This window comes from Panthera pardus, unplaced genomic scaffold (assembly GCF_024362965.1).
Source record: "Panthera pardus isolate Hobbes unplaced genomic scaffold, ASM2436296v1 HiC_scaffold_15, whole genome shotgun sequence".
Classification (NCBI taxonomy): Eukaryota; Metazoa; Chordata; class Mammalia; order Carnivora; family Felidae; genus Panthera; species Panthera pardus.
The window spans coordinates 22,163,572-22,186,452 of NW_026526710.1; the positions used below are offsets into that span (position 1 = coordinate 22,163,572).

The 22,881-nt window shown below is 55.2% G+C and overlaps 1 protein-coding gene across 6 annotated transcripts in view; it reads left to right on the top strand.

Moving 5' to 3' along the window:
• TXNRD2 (thioredoxin reductase 2) overlaps window positions 1-22,629 on the top strand; it is a 66,218-nt gene extending 43,589 nt beyond the window's left edge. For 4 of the 6 annotated variants that reach the window (XM_053902257.1, XM_053902258.1, XM_053902259.1 and 1 more), the window contains 10 exons: window positions 223-242; window positions 1,033-1,124; window positions 3,435-3,609; window positions 13,556-13,692; window positions 16,845-16,940; window positions 17,253-17,345; window positions 18,937-19,008; window positions 19,186-19,283; window positions 21,036-21,244; window positions 22,353-22,629. In XM_053902257.1, the coding sequence (XP_053758232.1) occupies window positions 223-242; window positions 1,033-1,124; window positions 3,435-3,609; window positions 13,556-13,692; window positions 16,845-16,940; window positions 17,253-17,345; window positions 18,937-19,008; window positions 19,186-19,283; window positions 21,036-21,159 (907 nt within the window). In that variant the 3' untranslated portion in view covers window positions 21,160-21,244; window positions 22,353-22,629. Of the gene's footprint in view, window positions 1-222; window positions 243-1,032; window positions 1,125-3,434; window positions 3,610-13,555; window positions 13,693-16,844; window positions 16,941-17,252; window positions 17,346-18,936; window positions 19,009-19,185; window positions 19,284-19,683; window positions 19,740-21,035; window positions 21,245-22,352 lie in introns of those variants that run through there. The other 2 variants (XM_019435564.2, XM_019435567.2) reach the window with 2 other exon arrangements.
• Window positions 22,630-22,881: the final 252 nt, after the last annotated feature.

The following is a 22,881-nucleotide window of genomic DNA, read 5'->3' on the forward strand; positions in this document are numbered from 1 at the left end:
GGAGCCTCTGGGAAGTGGGTTTTGTACCTTGGGACAACCTGTTTGAACAGTTAGCCTCAGCTGACTCATCAGCAGTGACACATCAGCTGACCAGGCCCCTTGCACGAAAGCTGAGGGCCCCATCCCCACTGCGGGCGCCCCACTTAGACAGCTGCTCATGTGTCATGGTGGGCCATGTGCGGGACTCACCATTCTTTCTCTGTGTGTCCGTTCCTCTAACAGGTTGGTGGTCGGAGCCAGCTGTATCCTTTGCTGGTGTGCAGGTGACAGCCGGCTATGCTCACACTCCCTACGGCCCCTCCTGCACTGCTCTCCCTTCTGCCAAGGCCTACACTCTGCCGCCTGGATCCCAGCTCTTATAGGGCCACTCAGGGCAGATGACCTGTACTCAGGGGACAATTTGAGCCTGACCTTTGAGGCTAGGGCTTCCTGGAGACATTTCCTGAGCCACACACTGAGATGGCTGAGCCAGTCGGGGCAGCTGGACACAGCCGTGAGGCAGGTGGTGCTCCTTTGAGAGAAGCCCCAGCCAGGCCCGTTCCTTCAGAGGGAGCAGTAAAACCAGAGAGGGTCAAGAGAGGAGCCATGGGAGGATCTGAGGTCAGGAGAGGGGCTATCTGATGGAAGATGAAAGCTGGGGCTGCTAGCTGGGAATACGGGTCGAAAGCAGCTGTTTCATGTCTTTCATGTAGGAAACTCTTCCTTGCTGTCGCTACTCAGACCCCTTGGAGGGGGAGCCTGTCCCGAAAGGCTGAGATTAAACTCCAGGGAGCCTGCACAAATGCCCCATGGAGGCAGAAGCTGCCAGGGCACTGGGTGCTGGAGGGTGCCCACAGTGCTGTCACTGCACCTCCAGAGGCCACACCTCACCTTGGGTGTGCATTTGTGGGATGGGGGTATGGGAGGGGGTCTTTGTGTCTCCTTCAGGCTGACTGGGGATTGGTGGGGGAGTGGGTGGCTGGCCATGGCACTGGGGTCTCTCCACTTGGCTCCTGATGTCATGATCCATTAGCATTCCTCAGCCTCTGGCAGATGTGGCCCTAGAGTGTGCTGGCTTCCTCACTGGGCTCGGACTGGATACCACTGTCATGATGAGAAGCATCCCCCTCCGGGGCTTTGACCAGGTATGGCTCTGTGTGCCCCCACTCCCACCTTGTGCTCTCCCCAGGGGACTGCATATCCTCGGCCAGCTGCCCCGGCCCAGACAGGTGCAGGTATGGGCTGGGAATGAGGTCTCAGTCTTTAGAAATTGGCCCTTGAGTTGAATAAGGAGATTGTCCCTGAAATATAAAACACCCACCCAAGTGTGGAAAGGAACATGGAACAGGCACATGGAACAGGCACATGGAACACGTTGCAGCCTCCCACTGGACCTAAGGGCACCCCGGGCCAGCCTCACAGACTGCGAGGTTGAGTCACCCCTTCCCATCTCTCCATTAATGAGAAGGCGAGTGTTGGCTGTAGCACTGTCCTCTGTCTCCCTTGCCAAGCCCTTCTGGTGTCCAAGTGCGGTGCTGCCTCCTCAAGGTCAATACTAGGTGGGGAAGCAGTTGCTAGACTGGTGAGGCCCTGGGTGACCACCTCAGGAGATGAAAGCCCCTGGCAGCATTCCCAGTCACCCACCATAGACTAAAAAAATGTAACTCATGAATCAGGATGAGCGTTTGGTGGTTTTCCTGGCCAGTGGTCCACCCCGAGCACTTGGAGCATCCACACAGTCTTTCAGGGCCTACCAGTTTGATGTCCTGTCCACTGTGCAGGGCCAACACCGCACGCAGTCTTCCTGTCAGTCGGCCACTCCTGAGCTTCCAGGCAGGAGCTCAGAGAGCCACCCTGTGGGGACTAAACAGTGCAGGTTGTCCTGATACAGATCTGGGGCATAGACACCCTTGCTAATGGCGAGACACAGGTACCAGCACTGACTACAGATGCATCCGTGTTAGGAGCACATGGTTTGGTGTGTGTGTGTGTGTGTGTGTGTGTGTGTGTGTGTGTGTGTGTGTGTTTAACTAAAAACTCTTCAAGGGAAAGTCATCCATTAAAACCCACGTCTGGGGCTGTCACTGCTAAGATGTCATATGTCCTACCCCCATGTCCCTGAGAAGAAGACAGACCCCTGTCCATCTGCACTCTGGGCTCTCGGGGCTGGCAAGGTCTCACAGAGGGAAGCAGTGAGCCTGCCATGTCCAGTCTCCAGCCCCACCCCCCCCCCCAGCAGACACAGAGACCTGTCCCTCTGTCCTGTGCCAGCCACTCCATTTTACTTCACTCAGTGCCTCTGCACTGAGCACCTGCAACAGGGCTGCAGCATCCAGGGAAGGTCTCTGTGCCTTGGGCTATGGGTAGAGTGTGCCGGGCAGCAAACAGGAGTCACAGGAGGCCGCACTGCAGGATGCAGATGCGGACAAGGGGCATGTAGGGATGAGGACCACTCAAAGGACTGGCCTTAGCACTGAGCCTGGGCAGAAGCTGGAGAATGATGAGAAGGGATGCCCTGGGACACAGTGGTGAGGCCAGGTGACCCAGGCCCTGCTCTGCCTCAGAGAAGGATGTGAAGGCCTGGTAGCAGGCCTAGGGCCAGTGGTCTTGCCATGTGGCTCAATTTGACTCAGTAGTTCTCCCTCAGACTGTAACAGAGACTTTAGGCTTGTCAGGCATCCAGAGGGATCAACAGCCTACACTCCTTGTGACTGGTGTGACAATCCTGAATAGGCAGGCCTCTTCATCGTGTGTGTCTCTAAATGAACAGACACCAGAGGATTTAAACAGTGGCTTTTATTTTTCCTAAAAGAAAAAGCTGTGTCTGACTGGAGCTCTGGCCTGCACAAGCCCCCACAGTGGCACCAGGAACCAGGCCCCCATCTGCAGCCAGTTGGTGCAGAGCCTTCTGGGCTGGGAGGAGGGAGCCCTCTCTGCAGACACCCCAGCCAGCCCCATGGCCCCACCATACCTGCTACCTTGTACCTCTTAGTGGGGAGTAGAGGTACCCACCTAGTGTCCCAGTTCCCCCAATGGTAGAGGAGGTGACAGCATTTGGCAGGGGCAGAGGGGTGGCGAGTCTAGAGCCAAAGTGCGATCTGGTTTAGGCAGGCCAGAGCCCCCAGGAGAAGGGGGTGCTTCTCTGTCATTGCTTTTAGTAAAGACTTAGCATCTAGAAAGGAGTCTAAAGGTCAAGTGCATCCTAACCAAAGGGCCTCAGGCCCTTGGATTTGGAACCAGGGAGCATCAGATGCGCTCCCGGCTCAGCCCTCAGTTCCTCAGTTCCTCTGTGTGAGGAGGGGCACTGGACCTTCTCCTTTGGAGGAACCTTTATTGGGCTCTTCTAGGGCCTTTTCAAGCAGGCAGGAGACCAAGTCCTTTCTTCCTACAGTCCTCAGTAGCGGACATTCTCACTGCTACCTGGTCCTCACAGCATGTCTTCTTGTGCTTTGCAGCAAATGTCTTCCTTGGTCACAGAGTACATGGCCTCTCAAGGCACCAGGTTCCTGAAGCACTGTACCCCATCAAGAGTGCAGAAACTTCCAGACGGCCAACTCCAGGTCACCTGGGAGGACCTCACCTCTGGCAGGGAGAACATGGGCACCTTCAGCACTGTCCTGTGGGCCATAGGTAAGGGTGCACTGAGCCGCATGTGCACATACACAAGTGAGCCGTACATGGAGACCAGCAGCACCACCTCCCCTTCCTGCTGCCTCCAGGGCTCCCCTCGTTCTGCTGGCTCTCAGGTGGGCCAGTCATTGAAGTCCACCTCTTAGGCCATGATAGTAGCCCGTGGGATTGCTTGCATTACCTCCCTGTGGGTTGCTTTGAGCTCCTCAGGAGTAGGGGTCTTACTGGCCTTTGTGGATGTCATACTTTGCAGATTTCCAAAGATGGCATCAGTGATAGGGCAGAGGCCTTGGGCCTTTCTCCGCCTTGCATGGGCTGGCTGCCACCTCACCCACAAGTGGTTGTATTCTCATTCTCCTATTCTCTGAGAGGCGTGGGTCCAGCTTTTTGTGGGGGTAAAGGCTGAGCAAGCATGGCTGGGCAAAATTAGACCATTGGTGACATGGCCAGACATACTCCTTCCCAGGCTGAATCCTCTTGCATCCCAAAGCTACCCCTGAGGGGCAGGATGGAGAGTGGGGATGCAGCGGGGTTGATACGGGCCCAGGGCCTGGGCCTGGGCTAGTCTGAGGGAGGGACGTGCACTTTGAGGAAAGGCACCCTGGCCGGGAGCCAGGCGGGAAGAACAGAGAGCTCAGCCATGGTTCCCACCATGAGCCTGCTTGTGACTGGGGCACGGTGGTGCTGTGAGTGGGCTGTGGTCGCTGAGGGCTGACAGGTTCTCGTTAGTGAGGGCGTGTGGCACTGGGTGCAGTACACCTGCTTGGACATCGTGCCCACCTGATACCTGTCTTCTAGGGTTGGAATCTCGTTTTCCTAAGCCTTCTGTCAACTTGCATGTGAAAAAAACAAATGAGGTCTTCCTTTCTCGAGGTCTTTAGTTCTCAGGGTCTCTCTGCACTGGGCCTGGTCAGCTCTCCCTCCGCTATGAGCTCAGAACCTGAGTAGCTATCTGTCTCATCATCTGCTTCCATGTCAGTTAATCGAATGTTTACTGAGGACTCCGAGGGGCTGTCCCATCAGCATTTGTCAAGACGTGGTCGGCCTGGTTCCCACATCCCCTGCAGTGAGCCGCCGGGAGGAACAGGGCTGCACCACACAGTGATGTACATCTGAGAAGCCTCTCTGGTTTTCTGAGTTCTCAGAACACTTGGAATCAGACAGTGAGATAAACTCTGGAGGAGTCAGAACCCTTTGCTTGTGTGTGGTCAACACGAGCAGATTTAAGGAGCAAGAAAATGCCTTGTAGTAAATTTAGTGCCTCTTGTCCAAAATTTAGCAAATGGCCACAGGAAATATTCTTGTTCAAATCATAAAAATAAATTTACTTTTATTAAGTAAAACCCACTTAGGTTTATTTTGTTGAACACTGTGAAAGGTTATATAACTATTCAGATCCAGAAGTGTAAATTGATATTTATCTTTTTTTTAAGTTTATTTACTTATTTTGAGAGAGAGAGAAAGAGAATCCCATGCAGGCTCTGTGCTGTCAGCATGGAGCCTGATGCAGGGCTCAATCTCCTAGAACTGTGAGATCATGACCTGAGCAAATACCAAGAGTTGGGCGCTTAACCAACTGAGCCACCCAGGCGCCCCTAAATTGACATTTATCTTAAACTCCATTCTAAAAGGTGAGGTGGCAAGTTTTTCCCCTGATAATGCTTTGGGCCTCCCCCGCCCCCCCCCCCCCCAAAATATGTCCCTTCTCTCACCTTTGGACAGAGGCAAAGGCCTGTGCCCATATGCCATCAGCAAAGCCCACACTGACGGCAGCAGCTCAGAGGGCAAGGGGCCATGCCCTCAGAAGACTGCGAGTTCCTCCAAGCTTGGAGGGTCCCTGGTGGGCAACAAGCAGGGCCCCTGGCACGCAAACCTACTCTCCCCCGCCAGGAGTCCATTTTATTTTTTGTATTTTCAAAAAGAGCATCCCCCAGACAGTCTGCCCAACGTGATTGATGCTGGGGGTGGAAGCTTTTCACAGTCCTTGGCCTTTGACCTTGCTTCCCGAAGCGGCGCTGTGGTGGCGGCGGTTTCTGGCACGCCTTCTGGGGCTGTACGGGCATGTGCTGACTTTGCTGCTCACTCCCGGGCCAGGTTTTGTAAACAATCAGGAGCCACTTCCCAGTTTAACAACTGGGAATGTTTTCTGCTGGTTTACCCCATAAGCCTTTATCCAAGCATTATTTCTGCTTACAATAAAAGATGATCCAATCCAGGACGTTAAAATAAAACACCCTGGGGGCTGAAGGGCTGGTACCACAAATGGCTCCTGGACCATAGTTCTGCCTCAGCAGCGAGCCCTGTGTGCACACAACCTGGGTAAAAGCAGGACAGAAGGATGCCCCTCGTGCCCTGTGGACACACTGAGGGCTGGGACGAGCTTCTGTCGCGTTGAGCTGCCCTTGTGCCTGGTGTCTTGGTCACGGCCGGTGAGGACAGCATCCATAGGGATGGAGAAGTGGGCCCTGCAGTCTACAAGCCAAAGAGGACTCCAAGCCTCTTCCTCGGCCCAGCCTTGATCTCCACGTGGTGGATTAAATACATTAGCAGTTAAAGCAGTTAATTGCTGTGCAGGGGGCCAGCTCATTGTTTGTCTCTGAATCACCCACCCACACCAGGTGTCTCAGATAATAGACTGGGAACTCGCAGCAAGGAGGATTTCCTGTCTGCAGATGTGCCGATTACGGTGCTGAGTGAAGACAGTCAGCCTGCGCTGCGCCGCGGGCTCGAATTCACCCTGTGCAGTTAACCAGTTGTGGCCTGAATCCTCAGCTGTCTGGGGGAGCAGGAGCAGGACAGGGCATCCGAGTGGACACCTGGGTGTGTAAACACCTCTGAGCTGGAGCTCATCCTTAGCTTAGCTTAGACTTTGCTTCAGAGGATGGGCAAAGGGCCTCTGGAGTGAAGCCTTAGGAGAACCAGCAGTTAAAGCTGTCGCGTACCCCTCAGCACCTCAGAAGGCTTTCTATCCTTCCCTTGAGGGAAAGGTAGAGACTCTGGCGCATCCTTTCCTGAACCACAGGAGTCCTGCGCATGATCAGAAAGCCCAGACAGCTGGTGTTCCCACTGTCCGGAGTGCCAGGAAGGGCTGTCCTGGCCCTGCCTCAGGAGCCCAGTTGATCTGTTAGGAATCAGCCATTTCTTCTTCTTCGGACTTTGTCTTAGCAGGAGAGCTGGTGTCGTCCACCTGTGTGTAAAGCCTAAGGATGACTTCTGAGCCTCTAAAATGGCATAAAGGGAGCCAGCAGTCACTGCAGGCCTGGCTTTCCCACTTCTAATCCAACCACCATACTGAGGACCCCGCTTCCTATACAGTCCACCTGAACAGAATGTGCACATAGACCACGGCCAGGGAGGTGGTGGCGTCCGTGGAGACAACACTGGGGGCCTGTAGTGTCCAGGGAGTGGAATGCATTTGCCCAGGAGGGGCTGCAGCCTGGGGCTCCCCTCTCTATCCTGGGAACTGCTTGCTCTGGTTTACATGAGGCCATTTGCTTAGTTAGTCACGTTCAACCTCAGCCGATGGCTCTCTCGTGCCACAGACATGCCCCATTCAAGTCCTATGGGCTATCCGCCCCACCCCCACCCCCTAGGGCTGAGGGGCAGCACTGGGAGCTGGAGGCAAAACAGAAGCAAGCACCCCCACCCCTCTCCCGCAGACTCTAGGAATTCATGGGTGGGAGTGCTCTGAGTCCAGCAAGATGGATGGGACAGTCCAGGCCCCAGTGCCTCCTGAAAGCTGTGAGTGGGGCCCAGGCTCTCCATGGCTGGCACTTGGATGTTGGAGAGGGGCTGGCAGGCTGAACACAGGTGCAACCTTGTTGAGAGAAGCCCAATCCAAGGCCAGCAGGCCTGTTCTTTGGGGGTGGCCTGCATCCTGCTGTGGCTGTAGGAAACTGCATGTGGCCATGTTCTTCCCAGTGGGTACTCCGTAGTGGCCTGTCTGTGATGGGCCTAACTACCTGTGATGAGCCCACACTTCTCTGCTCTCAAGGCCTTAAGGGAAGCATTGCTCTGCTTGTGAGCCTCTGATATTCTAACACCTTTTTATTTTAGTGTAAACGTCAAGTTTAATTAGCAACATGAAGAGAGAACCCAATCTGCTTGTGTATGTGGTTTGTTTTCTTGGAGGAGAAGACAGTCACGGAGCTCTTCCTGGGCCTGAGGCCACAGGCTTCCCCACCACACTATGTGGCCCCAGACGGTGCACCATATGGTCAGTGACTGTCATTTATCTCCGCTCTGGCTCACAGACTGTCCCCCTGCCCTCTGTGTGGGATGCCCTGCACAGCCAGGGGCCAAGAGCTATGCCAGGCTTGCGAGCTGGCTCCTCCGTGTATCCAGGGTCACCCCAACTTCCACAGCCATCAGATCCAGGCTGGCCTACCTTCATGCTCATGGTCATCCAGCAGAGTCTTTTTACCAAGTCAAATTCAATATTTATGGTTAGAACTTGGTGGAAACCAATTTCTTTAAAAAAAGAAAAAGGAAAAGAAAGCCCTGGTGAAAATGTTTCTAAACATAAGTGAACATCGTTTATATGCATTAATGTGCACTATCTAAATCTAAGTCCTACTGGGAACAACCAGCAGGAAGGTTATATTGACATTTGTAATTGTTACAGCAATAGTTACCACCTGCCAGGGAACATGTTCCTTCCTGGGGGTTCCAGTGGACCAGGCTGCAGCTGAACCTGAGCTGGACGCTCCACCAAGTTCTAGGGCTGACTGGTTTAGGGGCCCATGTGAGCTTATTTTATATGCTGTCAGTGCTGCATGCAAGCTTGAAAAGGAAAAACCCATATGTAGGGGCGTTGGTGACAGGTGTCATCAGGATGGCCAGGGGGGAGTGGCAGGTGCTCAGTGGTCATAGTGAGCCACTAGCCTCAAGTCATGATGAGGTCCTCAGGTCATACAAAGGCTCACTAATTTCATTTAGCAAACACTGAGCCCTGCCTGGGCCCCAGACCAGCAGGATCGATGCTCTGCCCTGCCCTTGGGGCGCTTTAGGTTGTGGCTAGGGTTCTGGGGCTCATGTAAAAAGGGCTATTCCAGAAAATAAAAGGAGCTCTTTGCCATCATTATCCTTTTCCCTAAAATCTCAAAGATGACAAGAGACATAATAAATTTTTAAGAGGTAGGTTTCAAGGGATCTGACTAGAGGTGCCAAAGGTGTGAGTTCCGCATTCTGTGTCTGGTCCAGGGTGCTGTGCAGGCTCAGCCCATGGGGGTGGCTGGCTGTGGGGGCCACGTATGTACCCCCCAGGAGGGTTGGTTCTCCATGAGCCCTTGTGAAGCCGCTGGTCCCCCATCCTCTTGGCACTGAGCTTCAGGCTGCTTCCTTTACACACTGGCTGCGCCTGTCTGATCAGAGCCCCTCATTCGCGCTGTCATACTCCTGCTGCCACTTAAATCTTACCTCATTACACGGATTGCCCTTCACTCGTCGGAACGTGTGCTCCAGGCAGGCGTGAAATTGGAGGGAATGCCCGTTTTCCCATAACGGGGTGAAAGACACGCATGAAACTGCATGTGTCCAGTTGTCTGCATCCCTGTGCCCAGCTGAGCAGGTAATAATGACCAACAGGCGCCGTCTGGGGGGTTTTCGACCTTCAGCCTTCTCCGGCCTTCTCCAGCTGGCTGGGTGAGCATCGTGGCCTAGCTGCCTCCCCCGGGCCAGCAGCAGCAGCTGGTGGGACTCCAGTGCAATGAGGGAGGGCTGGCCTGGTCCAGCTGCACTGAGAGCTCTCAGGCTGAATGCAGCTTCTTCTACCACTTCAGCACCCTGGGGTGTCCTGGATGCTGGGCACAGGGAGGGAGGCACTATCTTACCTTGGTGACACCAGGGCTCACGTGGTACCCTAGAGGGACTCAGGCCAGTGGGCAAAGCTGGGCCTGGTGAAGGAGGCAGCTTCAAGGGCCCATCCACATATTTATTCGCACATTGCCTCTGAGGAGGAAGTGAGAACATGTTTGCATCTAGAATCTTAATGCCCTGATTGTGGTAAATATGATGCAGTGGCATTCGCGTATCACATGAGAAGCTCTTACTTACAAGGCAATGAAGTTATGGAGATATGTATAAATGAATGAAAAAAAGGCAAGGAACTGGCAGTTCACAAAAGGAAATACAGCTAGTAAATACGTGGCCAAAAGTACTTAACTTTACTGGTAAATGTACTGGTAATCAAAGAAGCGAAAGTTAAAACAGCAGTGGGAGTGAAGGAGCAAGCCCAGGAAGGAGCCATCTGTCCAGGCACAACTCCCTGCCCTGCTCCGAGGAGGCCCCACCTGGCTGGCCAGCCTTCCTCTAAGGACCTGTCCCAAGGAACTAAACCAACATTTGGACAGACCGCCGTCTCCATCCCAGTGGTGTCCAGGGAGCAGAGATGTGGGAGTCAATCCAGGGGAGCCACTCAGCAGTGCTCGGCAAACCCGAGCCAGGTGCCAAAGAGCTGAGGCCCCAGGGAGCAATGGATCCCATTGGTCATAGAGCGCATGGCCTCCTGGGGGCGGGGGTAAAGCACCATGCATGACACACAGGGTGATACAGATGGGGGGATGCCATGGGGCCTCCCTCTCTCCCCAGATCGCCTGAGGAGTGCTACCTTTATTTTTGCATAAGAGGGAAATGGTCAGGGAGAAGACTTTGCACGGTGCCTGAGTCTGGCTTCTGGTCATTTAAGTCTGACCTGGACTGGGCATTTTCCATGGGGCCAGTGCTGCCCTGCTTGCATGGCTGGCCACTGGGTCCCTACCCCAGCACCTCTGACTTCCTTGAGGGCTCCAGGCCTGAGCTAAGTGGGGTCCGCACACCATCTGACTGGGCCCCTAGCCCTTTTGGGAAGACATGATGGCTCTGAGCACAAGGGAACAGAACTTCAGAGGGTCATGTGGGATGTCCCTCCCTCCTCCATGACCCTTGTCCACATTGTTTGCTCAGTGAGGCCCATGTCCTGGCTGTGGCCCCATGAGGCTGACAGGGCCTACCACATAGCTCAGGGGCATGGCCCACAGAATGGGGTGCCTGGGTGGAGCTGGGCCCCCTGCCAACCCCAGGTCTCACCCCACACAGGCCCAGTCAGCACAGCTTCCAAAACCCAATGTGCCAACGGCTGCCCTTTTAGGGCCATTTCTGTTTGGTGCAACCACTCTCTTCCTTCACTGTTCATTCCCAGAAACATCAGTGGAGTGCCTCCCACAAGTTGGGCATATTCCTTCTGTCTACTCCACTCTTGTTACTCCTTTTAAATTTATCTTTATATTCTTGAGATCTTGGATGTGATTAGGCTGGCATCTGGGAGGTGTGTGGTTACCATGGTTACCATAAGGCACAGGAGGAAACACTTCTGACCTCCCATGACCGGCCAGGCAGGAGTGCAGCATAGCTAGCCTTAGAGCAGGGTGGTCTGCAGGCAGCCAGCTTTACCCTCACATGCTCCAGCCTCAGCCTGGAGCCATCACCTAGAGGTCGTGGGCCTGGTGAGCTGCTATATGCCCTGCTCCCCACAACTGGAGGTCTGGGGAGGAGCCTGAGAGCTGAGCTATGAGTCCCCTACCTGCAGAGCCCCTCAGCCCATCCAGCAGACCCCCACCAGGCCTCCCCACTGGGCCCAACTCCTTCCTCACTGAGGCACAGCACATTCCAGTCCTAGATGCACAAGAGCTCCCAGATGCCAGCTGGATCCCCTACTCGGGAGTCAGGCCTGGGCCCCCACGCTGCCTTATGCAGGACAGGACACTGGCCAGCATGGCATGTTGCACTCTGCATGCTCACCGGTCTTCATTCACATGACTAGTGCCGGTATGGATGCCATCAGGGACCTCTAGGGCCTTGCGTCGCATCACGTGTGTCTGGTATGCTGGGTAATGGGTGTCAGCCCGCCTAGCACCTGATTCCTGTGGCCAAGCAGAATGAAGAAGCTGGAGCCGGCTCCCCATGAACTTGAGAAGCACGGCTTAGTTGAGTTTTTGTGTTTTGACTTCCCACTCTGGGAGAGCAGCTGGAGACTTAAGGTTTCCCTTTCACAGAACTTGGTCTTCCAGATGTTCAGATTGGCACCACCCACTACCCGACCTCTCGTGTGTCTGAGCCACCACAAGCGGTGGGAATTGTGCCTCTGAAACTGTTTATCATTGCCTTCGGGAGACACCCTGGGCCTCAGGGAGCTCCGAGGGGCCGCCGCTGTCCTCCTAGAGCCTGGCGGGAAGAGCTGCATTTGCTACCTCCTGGCTTAGGAAGGCCACCTTGTCTGAGTTAGGGGAGAAAGGGGGCTCTGCTGGCAGCTTGGCTGTGACAAGGCCCAGGGCTGTAAGCATATGAAGGCTGGCAGGGAGGCTGCTGTGCCGCCGTCCCCTGCCCCACTGGCCTTTGCATCTAAGACTTGCTCGTTAGGATTAGCCAAAATGACTGCACTTGAGGACAGGGATGGTGTGTGGTTTGGGCTCTGCCTTGCTGCCCATCTCCATGCTCAGCTCTAGTGCTCTCAAAGCTGGGGATGTATGCTGGGCAGTCGTCACAGGCACACGAGAAGAGGAGCTGAGGCTTATAGCGTCCAAGGCCTGGCCTCTAGCCCCACTCACTCAGCACCTGTGCTGGCTGCCAGAGAGGGTTGGTGGGACCTGCCCCGAGACCCTGAGCAGGACATAAGTTTGTGCATTCTCGCCACCTGCTCTGGGGGACATCCTGCTGCCAGACTCTGGGGACAGGAGGCCATAGCCTATTCATGCAAACACAGTCTGGTGGCAGGATGGAAAAGCATAAATCCACCACAAAGCACCATCCTGTCCCTAGTATGAACTTGTGGGAAGAGCACCCTGCAGGAGGGTGGGGAACCCTGGGATCACAGAGAGTGGAAGGGAGGGTGCCCTACCCCAGGAAGGGCCATATGGGGACACAGGAGGCTTTCAGCTCACTTGGGGCCCACAGACACGCTCCACAAAGACTGAGACACATGTGCACCTCAGCCTCACTGGAAAATGCATGCATATTACAGGAGCCACGGCTTCTGGGAGAGACCTGGGTTGTGTATATTCCATGTCTTCCCCTCAGGGCACAATGCCTTCAGAGGCTGCGTGGCCCTGTCATGTTGTCTCTGCAACCATGGCTAGAGTGACCTTTGTTCATACTGTGCCATGCTATAAGGTGTCCAGGCCTGAAGTAGGCTAGCTCCCTGGAGGTTGGCCTCTGCAGTAGGGAAGGGTTGAGATCACCGTACAGGGCTGGGGCATGCATCATTCTTGGGTTGTCGCTGCTTCTAGACTTTTTCTGTGGTCAGAGCCATAGGAACTTGGTATTTAAAAAAAGAAAATGGAATGAGTAAATTCCACATTTAAATTTGACGTTATGAGGTTTTAACCACTTTGAATGGCACATCAGATCTGTTTCCAGGTTTATTTATTGTTAGAATATAATCCTCTTAGGACATACAGTGGAAATATGCGTTGCCATAGTCTCTTGAGCAAATTATCTTTGTATGTGCTTGGTTATCAACTGCCTATCCAATTAGGCCCATTGGTTTCAAGTTGTTTACAAGTTACAGGGACTTTTCTTCCATTTTTTATTTTTTGTTGTTTGAATATGTAAACTGTGTATATGATTAAAAAACCAAAATTGTATCACAGGCTATATTCAGAGAAGTCTTGTCTCCATCTCTGCTTTCTCTACCCTTTTTCCTTCCTTTCTGTTTCTTCTAGTCCTTCTTCATCTTCTCGTTGCTTCTTTGTGCAAATAAGGGTGAGGTATGTGCATATGTGCACTGTGTATGTGCGTGTGTGTGTGTGTGTGTGTGCATGTGAGGCTCACAGAGGCCAGGAGCCCCTCGACACTATTGTGCTTCATGTTTTACCGATTCCAAGTGGGCATTCTGAGAAGTATTCTGAATAAACCAAGGAGTCTCAGTCAGAACTGCTGAAAGTCTTTCAGCCTTGCTCTTTATTTCCTTCAGGTCGAATTCCAGAAACCAGAAGTCTGAATTTGGAGAATGCTGGAATAAACACCAGCCCCAACAGTCAGAAGATTCTGGTTGATGCTCAGGAAGTCACCTCCGTCCCCCACATTTATGCCATCGGAGATGTAGCAGAGGTACAGCCTGCACCTGCCACCTGGCCTCACCACCCCATGCCCCCACCCCACTGGGCCTCCGGGGCCTATGAGGCTCCCAGAGGCTCTGGACCAAACCCCAGGTGCCATTAGACTCAAGTTCTGGGAAGGATTGGGCATCAGCCTCTGCTTGCTCGAATGCTCCTCCTTTCTGTGGAGAGGGGATAGGAAAGCCTTCAAAACTGAAAGCAGATTCCTGTTGTGAAACTCTGAGGGAGGGGCATCTGTTCACACACAGGGCCTCAACTTCCCCAAAGATGGGCTGGTAATACAGAGCCTTGGGGCTGTCCTGGCCCCAGCCTGGCCCCAGGCTTGACCTCCTCACCTCAGTTTGCCCTCTGAACTGTGGGTGGGTCAGTACCCTCCCCAGTTGGGCTGTCAGATGGGGGCAGGGCACATGGACGCAGCCCCAACTCACCGCCTGCCTGCTGCTCCCCTTGTGAGTCTCTGGTGGAAGCCCCACCCCTAGCCTGGGAGGCATCTTGTCAGCGCCCCTCCCTTCTTCGTGGCCTGTGGCTGGTCTGTTGTGGGATCCCCATGTTCCCAAAGCCTCAGGAGTAGTCGACCTGTTCTGCATATGTGCAGCGTGTTCTAAGGAAGGTGGCTCAGGCGGGGCCCTGGCCAAGCCTGAGAGTTAGATGCTCCAGGACCCCAGACCCCAGCAGGCCTCTTGGCAGCCAGACCTGCCAGCACCATTGACATGTTAGTTTCCTGTGGCTGCCATTACAAATCACCACAAACTGGGTGGCTTAGATCAACAAAAATGTATTCTCTCACATTCTGGAGGCCAAAAGTCTGCAATCAAGGTATGGGCAGGGCTCTGCTCTCCCCAAAGCCTGTAGGAGAAGACGAGTCCTCATCCCTTCCATCTTCTGGTGGCCCTGGGAAGTCCCAACTTGGAGCTACAGCACTCTGTTCTCCTTCTGACCATCTTCATGTGTGTGTGTGTGTGTGTGTGTGTGTGTGTGTGTGTGTGTGTGTCTGTTGTTTCTTTCTTCTTAGGACCCTCTCATTAGATTTTGGGTCCACCCTAAGTGACCAATCCTAAATGATCTCAATTCTTAACTTATATTTGCAAAGAGCCTCATTTCCAAACAAGGTCCCATTCTGAGGTTCCAGGCAGACACGCATGTGGGGGATGCTATTAACCCATCATGATGTGTTCTGGCACAGCCACTTTTCTGAGTTCTGTGGCCACTGCAAGAACAGACAAAAGTCCTAGCCCTCATAGAAGTGACATTCTGGTTGGGGTCATAGATGACAAGTAAATAAGTGAACCATTTCAGGTAGATGTCAGAAGATGCTTAGTGCAGCAGTCCAGGGACACCTGAGGGAGGAACAGAGCCAGCTAGAGGACCCAGGGGAGCTCAGTGAGGACGCTTGTGCCCATCTGAGAGTGTAGGCACCACCCTGCCCACACATACCCCAGAACCCACTTTGGGAAATGCTTGGGGGTGGGGGAACCAGTATCTACAAGTGGGCCCCTGGGTGGAACATCCCAGAGTTGAGGGGGTATAGGTGGCAGCTATCCCCAGTGCTGCAGGACCATCCCAACTTCAGCCTCTGCCATAACTCACAATGGGCAGGTCTTCTGGAGAGCTTGGCACAGAGACCAGAGCGGGAAGCCATGCAAGGCTGGGCCTTCCCTTTGTTCCTGAAGGACCAGCCTACCCATCTGGCATAGTCTTTCATGAAGACACCTGACCCCATATAGACCCCTCCTTCTAAGACAACATGGCCCCTGGCGTTCCCATGGTACCAGAAGGGTCATCCACTAGCTGTGGCCAGTGCTGACTTGTGAGCCAAGAGGCTGCCACTTGAAGCTGCCCGTGAACCCAGACTCATGAAATGGTTCGTGGGGAGCAGACTACCAGATGGAGGTGGGACCCCGGGGACAGCTTGCTGGAGCATGTGGTCAGAGCTGCGGCCACTCCTCACAACCAGGTCATCTCTGACCATCTAGTCAGGCTGCTGGGATGGACGGAAGTGAGTGGCTTCACATGCCCACATGACTGGGCAGCGTTGTTGCTCGTGTGATCTCTAGTGGTTGGGACATGGCATTCTCTGGTGGCACCTTCTGTGTTCATCCTGTGTGCTGCGCCCTAAGATAGCACTCATGGTCCTGGGAGAGTGCCTTGTGTATTAGACCGTGCTTTCTGTGCACCCAGGAGCCGAGCGAGATCCATGTGCAACAGGGCTCATGCCGACATAGCGGAAACCATAGTATTTCAGATTGTGTTGCCAGAAATACATAGTGCACACAAAGGCAGTATCTATTGAAATATTAAATCTACTCAGTTGGAAAGGTCATTCTGGGCAGTCAAAAGAGTTAACACCCCAGTGGTCTGGCATCCAGCGGGGAAGAGTCCAGCAGGCGGGTGGGGCGGCCATTGTCTAGTGCGATATTGTGTGCTGTGCGCATGGACGTTTCCGCAGTTAGTCAGGCCCGGTGGAATGCACGGGCTGCTTTCACAAGTTTATCTCTGTGGATCTCTATTCATTTCTGGAATGTCAAACAACATCTGCATTTCCTGCTGCTACAGAGGTGATTGGCAGCCGGTCCCAGGCTGACGCGTGCAGGAACACTGGGGGCTGTGCCACCTCCTGCTCCCCAGGCAGGACACACCCTGGGACGGAGGGGCCTCCAGCAGCACGGCATTCTGACTTGGGATCTGTAATGGACTGTGACATGCAAGCCAAGCTGCTTGTCAGGAGCACACGAAATGCTTCCAGGGCCCATTTTAGCCTGAATCCCAGTTAACGTGAATGGTTGAACAGTAGCGGGATCTCCTTTGAGCTTTGTCATGAGGGCAGCTCTCCAAGGCCACCAACATGAAGAAGGGGTTCGGAGAGAAGCTGTGCACGAGTGTGGGCAGCACAGCTGGGTGCATGGGCAGCTCACCTGCTTTTCCAGGGAAGGGGGTCATAACTACAGGTGTGTTCTTAGAGCAGAACAGAGGGAAGCAAGCCAGAGAACAAGCCAACCCCCAGGAGCCCTGGGGCCCAGAGGCAAACAGCCTTTGGAGGTTTCTGAAAGGGGCAAGCTTCTCTAGGAAGGCATGGGTGGTGGTGAGGGTACTGCACAGACTCCCTCAGACATGCCAAAGTGACCCCAGGCTCCCTCCTTACATCAGGGGCGGCCCGAGCTGACACCCACGGCTATAATGGCAGGAAAACTCTTGGCCCGGCGCCTGTGTGGTCAGTCCTTAGATGTGATGGATTACAGCAACGTGAGTACCCACTGCCCTTTAGCATGCTAAGTCCAGCCTGGAGACGGCCGCAGTTCTTTCCGGGGGCATGGTGTGTGTGTGCACATACATCTGTGGGAGTGCATGCACATGTGCCTCCACGTGTGCACGCATGTGAGCTTTAGCTCTGAAGGTGTGGCCCAGGAACAAATGAGGGTGTCCACCCGCCTTCTTATGAGCTGCCAGCCAGCACATCTGAGGACCTAGCCTGCACTTGCTGTTCTTGTGTCCCATGGCAGGCATCTTCAGTTTTGGGTCCCCAAGGGTATAGGTCACTTAAGACCTGCTTTCCAGGTGCCCACCACAGTCTTCACCCCGCTGGAGTATGGCTGCGTGGGGCTGTCAGAGGAGGAGGCCATGGCTCGCCACGGAGAAGAGCATGTGGAGGTAAGGTCCCCGAGGACAGAGGGGGGCCAGGACATCATGCCTGTGTGGCGCTCATGCCCTGATGACGGCCTCTCCCCGACAGAGGCCTGGTGAGCCAGCAACAGTATTGGCCTCCCTGCTTTCCAGGGCCTGAAGTTTGGCAGAGTAGGGTAGGGGGGCCCCGAGTGATGGCTGAGATATGGTATGAAGGGACATGTAGGGTGGGATTGCTGGAGGAAGCCCCAGAAATGAAGGCACGTTTGGGTTGTGGTCCCCCTCACTGGGGCATGTGTCTCCCTCCACCTGGAAAGGCTTCTCTTACCCTCTGACCTTTTCCTGCCCTCCAGCTGCTGCTCTCCACCTCCACCCTGCCCCACCTGGCCCTGCCCTCGGGTACCTCCACCTTCCTGCCACCCCTGCCTTGGTTCCTTATCTGAGATTCGTCCAGCGCTCACAGACCCCCAATAGCCCAGACTTAGGTACTCACCCTAGAGGAAGGCTGCTTCTGGAATCTGTTCAGCTGGCCTGCTGTGGCCTGGGGTGGCCCCAGGAGGTGCCCCAGGTGGCTCAGCAGGATGCAGGAGCCTTTGAAACCTGCCAGGCTGTGCATGCTTGAGAGCCTTCCGTGTGGCTTCATCTTGCTACTGCAGCAGCTTGCAGATGGACCAGGAGAAACCAGACCCCGTGTGGCCACCACTGTGGGCCTGGTGTCCTTCGGGAATGAGTCACTGGGTTCCAGGGCCTGCCCCTTGCCCCAGCGCCCCGGTCCCTCCATCAACGGGCCATGCTTGACAGGCCGGCCTTCCCCCCAGCACTGTATTTGCTATTTTTGTTTGATTCATCACAAGTACATGGGGACATATGTTCATGGCATTCTATAATGTTGTTTTATGTTTCACAATGTTGAATGGCCAAATACCCTTTGTTTGTTTTCTTTTCAATTCTGTCTTAGTTAGAACAATATTCTCTGAAGTTCCATTAATTAATAATGGCTGTGCAGCACATGTGAGCGCCCCGCTCATTTTTTACTCGGCCGCAGCCCCGAACACGCTGTCGAACCCTTCTCGGGTGCTGAAAGCCTTTGTCCGACAGCTCCAGTGTGGCCCGGGGGCCTCCCTACATCTGCCTCCCCCCCTTTGCTCAAGTGAGGGCCCAGCAAGCACCAGAGTGCCCTCAGGAGGCCAGAGAGCCACTGGGTGGGCTAGACATCCCCTTCCAATGTCCGCAGTCACCCCGTCCACTCTGCAACATCCACCTGGTGTGTACTCCTGGGGGCACCATGTCCTATGTTGAGCCTCGGACTGTGACTTGTCACAGTGGACCGCACTTAGCCAATCTGGTGCCCACTTTGCTACTGTGACCGGTAGGGGCCCAAGAGGGCCTGGATTGAAGAGGGTCTGTCCTGCAGACAGTGTGGCTCCAGCCACAGTCTACCTTTGTGTGGGAGAGAGAGGGGTGCTATCCATGGCCAGCTGAGCCATGTCCTTGCCCCAGACCACAACCTGCAGGCCAAATGGGCAGTTCTGGGTTCCCACCACGTCCACACAGTTCACTGGGCCTGTAAAATGCCTATGAGGCTACTGACTCCAGGAATCGTTATCTTGTCACTTAGGTTTATCATGCATATTATAAACCACTGGAGTTCACAGTGGCAGAACGGGATGCATCCCAGTGTTACATAAAGGTAAGTGTCCTCATGGGCCTGGACTGGGGCATGCCAGGAGGTGAGAGACAGGGAAAGAGCTGGCACCCACGGGTGGAGAAGCTCCATTCAACCACCCGTGCCCCCAAGGCAGGGCCGCGTGTGCAGCCCTGGGGTCTTGTCTCCAGCCAGGCTGACCGTTGACAGTGTGGCTTTCAGATGGTGTGCCTACGGAAGCCCCCACAGCTGGTGCTGGGCCTGCACTTCCTCGGCCCCAATGCAGGTGAAGTCACTCAAGGATTTGCTCTGGGGATCAAGTAAGTCCAGAGAAATGTCAGCCGTTGTGCGATGCCCAGACTGGTGTCCCTCCGAATGTTGGTGGCTCTGCAGTTGGAAGTCTGCCATGTTGGTGTTGCTTTTATGTAGCATTGTACGTGTTTTCAGCAGAGCGTCTCCTAAGATGTGGTACGTCGTGTTACATGAGAGGCAGCCGGGCCACCTGGGGAGCAAAGGGAGAGGCCCATGTCCCTGATCACCCAGGGTGGTGGTTGGGGGTTGGTCACAGTTTGGGTCTTTTCTACTCAGAATGAGCAGGGTTGGGGCCCTTCTTCACATGGCAAAGCACCCAGTCAGTAATGAGCGAGGTTGACGAGAGCTGCCCCAGGGCCAGCATGTGTTTTCCAGAGCTGGGCCTTGGACACAAGCTGTGCTTTGTAGGGTCCCAGGTCCCCAGGCTTGCCTGGAGCCTTTGCTGATGGAGTCTCTGGGTGGAGGTGAGTTGTCTGGGGCAGTGGGGTGTGGGGCTATCAGAGGCAGGAGGGTAGAAAGGTGAAGCGGCAGTGAGGGAACCGGGAAGGGCTTCCTGGGCCGCCTGGAGCCCCATATGTGCTTGGGGCTTGTGGCTGTGGCCAGGACCCAGCCTTGGAGCTTGAGGGGGTGGGGGGCAGATAGGAAGTAGGAAATAGGAAAGGGCAGGAGCTAGAGCGGCAGGGCCCATACCCAGGAATGCTGATGGGGCTGTGAGGGTTTAGTACAGATGCCCTGGGAGTATTGAAGCCACTGGGTGGGCCAGGCACCTGGTAACAATAATAATTATAGGACAGAGCCAATAGGAAGATCAAGAACATGAATGGGCAAGTCACAGGAAAAGGAAATTAGTAGAAAAAGTAGAAAGTTGCTGTGTCTCATTTGGAATTTTTAATATAATTAAAACACCAAGAAACCATTTTGGCCAGTGAAGGTTTGACACCGTCCAGTCCAGTGGTGATTGTTTTCTAGCATCTGCAACTGGAGATGCTGAAGGTTTGAGCAAATTGGTGGAGTGAGGAGACCCATGTTCAGACACCATCAAGAGGAGGGTGTGAACTGGACATTCCCACTGGGGGCCTTCGGTCCACATTTGAAATGCACACACTTGTTCATGTCAGATATTCTAACACATGTGCAGAGACAGAAGAGGGTTGTTTGTCTCAGCCTTGTCTGTGGAGAGTGGAAGCGCCCTGTGGGGAGTCCACACTTCCTGTGCCTCCGAGGAGGTGGTCGCTGTGCCTGGGGGGTGGTCGCTGCTGAGGGTGCAGGGGAGCATGTGTGTGAGAAGAGTGCTGACCAGAAGAGCAAGGTGAGCAGGACCGGGCAGGGGGCTGGGCCGGTGCAGGCTACAGTAGTAAGTGGGCTCAGGCTCGCCAGAGCAGGCAGGTCAAGCCTCACCTTGGCAGGGAGAGGGAGCAGGCCCACAGAAGAACTGGCTGGAGCCATGGGCCAAGCTGGGATTGTGCCCGGTGGGCTGGGAGCAGCAGGAGGCCAGGATGGAGTGAGGGAGGGAGGGGGGGAGGTAGGAGGTGGGCCTGACGTGGAGCCGCTTGGCATTTGCTGGGAGACACGTGGGTGTTGGCAGCCGTTCCTGGCCACTGGCTGGGGAAGACAGGGTGGGGGCCAGGACTGGGGAGCAGCGAGGAGACTGTGACTTGTGAGGCCCTCCCCTGGGTGACATCTTCAGAGGGACGGGATGCTGTGGACATGCCTCCTTGTGCTGACTCATCGCCTGAGTCCCTCCGTCCCCCTGTGTGCAGGTGCGGGGCCTCCTACGAGCAGGTGATGCGGACAGTGGGCATCCACCCCACCTGCGCTGAGGAGGTAGCCAAGCTGCGCATCTCCAAGCGCTCGGGCCTGGACCCTACCGTGACAGGCTGCTGAGGGTAGGCAGCCATCCCTGCCAGGCCAAGGGCACACGGCGTGCCTGCCGCCCCCACAACCAGGCTCTTTTGAGGCTCAGATCCAGGTATGTAGCTCAGGTAGGCTCTGTGTTTAAGGATGGAACAGTAGTGGGGGGGGGGGGGGCGGGGGTAGGGTGCCAAACTGCTCTCTCTGGGTACATGGGAGGCTATGCCTGCCATGCCGCTTCAGACATGTGAGCCCTGTGCCCAGGCCACAGTGTCTGAAGAAACAGGGCTGGGAAGGAGGCCATTTGAGGGCCCCACCCTCCACAGGGCACCCCCGGACACTGGCCTGGCTGCCACTGCTCCCCAGATGCAGGAAATGTCTTGAGGCTGGGCTCACACCACAGGAGGGGCATTGGGTGTGGAAAGCATCCCCGGCTGAGCTCAGTGGGCTGCCAAGCAGGAGGAACGTGCCTCCCTCCAGTTTTGCTCAGCGCAGAGCAGTGCCAGCTTGTTTCCCTGTTGCCCAGAAGGTGGAGATGCTGCCTTGAGCACGGCAGTCACCGCACATCTGGTTCTGTTAGGGCTTTTCAAAGTCAGGCTGGGAAGGTGGCAGCCGGAAGCCTCGGGGTATGTTCATCCCAGCCCTCTTCTGAGGAGGAAGAAATTAGTGAGACCCTCCCTGACCCCTGCTAAAAGGTTGCATGTGGTCAGCGCCTATTCAGCTGTCGATGTGAGAGCATCCTCGAAGCTTCCACGGCCTGGCCTGGGGTGTCTGCTGTGGCTGTCAGCCCCTCCTGGGGTTCAGCTCCTGAGAGCTGATGCAGACTATAGACTGAATGGGGAACACTCCACAAGATGCCCTCAGGCAGGCCCAAGGGCTGAGCGGTAGCTGAAGGTCCCATGGATTCGGGCGCAGGCCCGCAGCCCCCCAGCCAGGGCTGCCCTTGATACAAACAAAGGGTATCCTGAGGAAACTCCCACCAGAATATCACACCTAACAGAGCTGTTAAGAGCCTGCCATAAATTTTTATCATTTCAAAATATTTTTTGACAGTACGGTGTCCCTGTGACGCATCAATCGGGGAGGGGGGGTGTGGGGGTAGGGGTTCTCCCCGGGGCCTGTTTCTCCTCTGTTCCCAGAGGGTCCCTGTGTGTGGGCACCGGAGACGTGGCCAGACAAATGCAGGGATGGCCTGACTACCCCTTGCCGACACCCCGTTCTTGCAGGACGCAGAAGGCCGAGCCTGGGCAAGCCTCACCTCTGCCGGGAGAGCCCCTGAGGTAGTCAGCGTGGGTGGCTTCTGGACAGACCCCCTGTGTGCCCTGCAGGGATGGCTCCAAGGGTTGTCAGCCCCTGACCTCGCACACCCTCCTGCCTGGGCCAGCCCCGCCAGGCCCCTGATGCCAGAAGATGACGATGTGCACAGAAACCCACCCTGTGGGCTGTCCATGTCCGAGCCCCCCTGGTGTCTCTGGAATGTAAATAAAGAGGGTGTTTCCCTGACATATGCTCCACCTGTGCTGTCCCTGATGCACCCCTCCCCCAGGATGACCCAGGTGGGGGTGGGGCCTGGCTGCCCAGCCTGTCACACGTACACCCCATACCCCCCCACCCCGAACCCCACAGCCACGCCTCAGAAGACCCTGACCCTTTTCTCTCAGGAACAGGGAGCACAGCCGTCCCTCCCAGGGCCCTCTGCTGGGTCTCTGTGCATCTCACAGCAAGGCAGGCCCTTGAGAGGGGTGGGAAGCCACT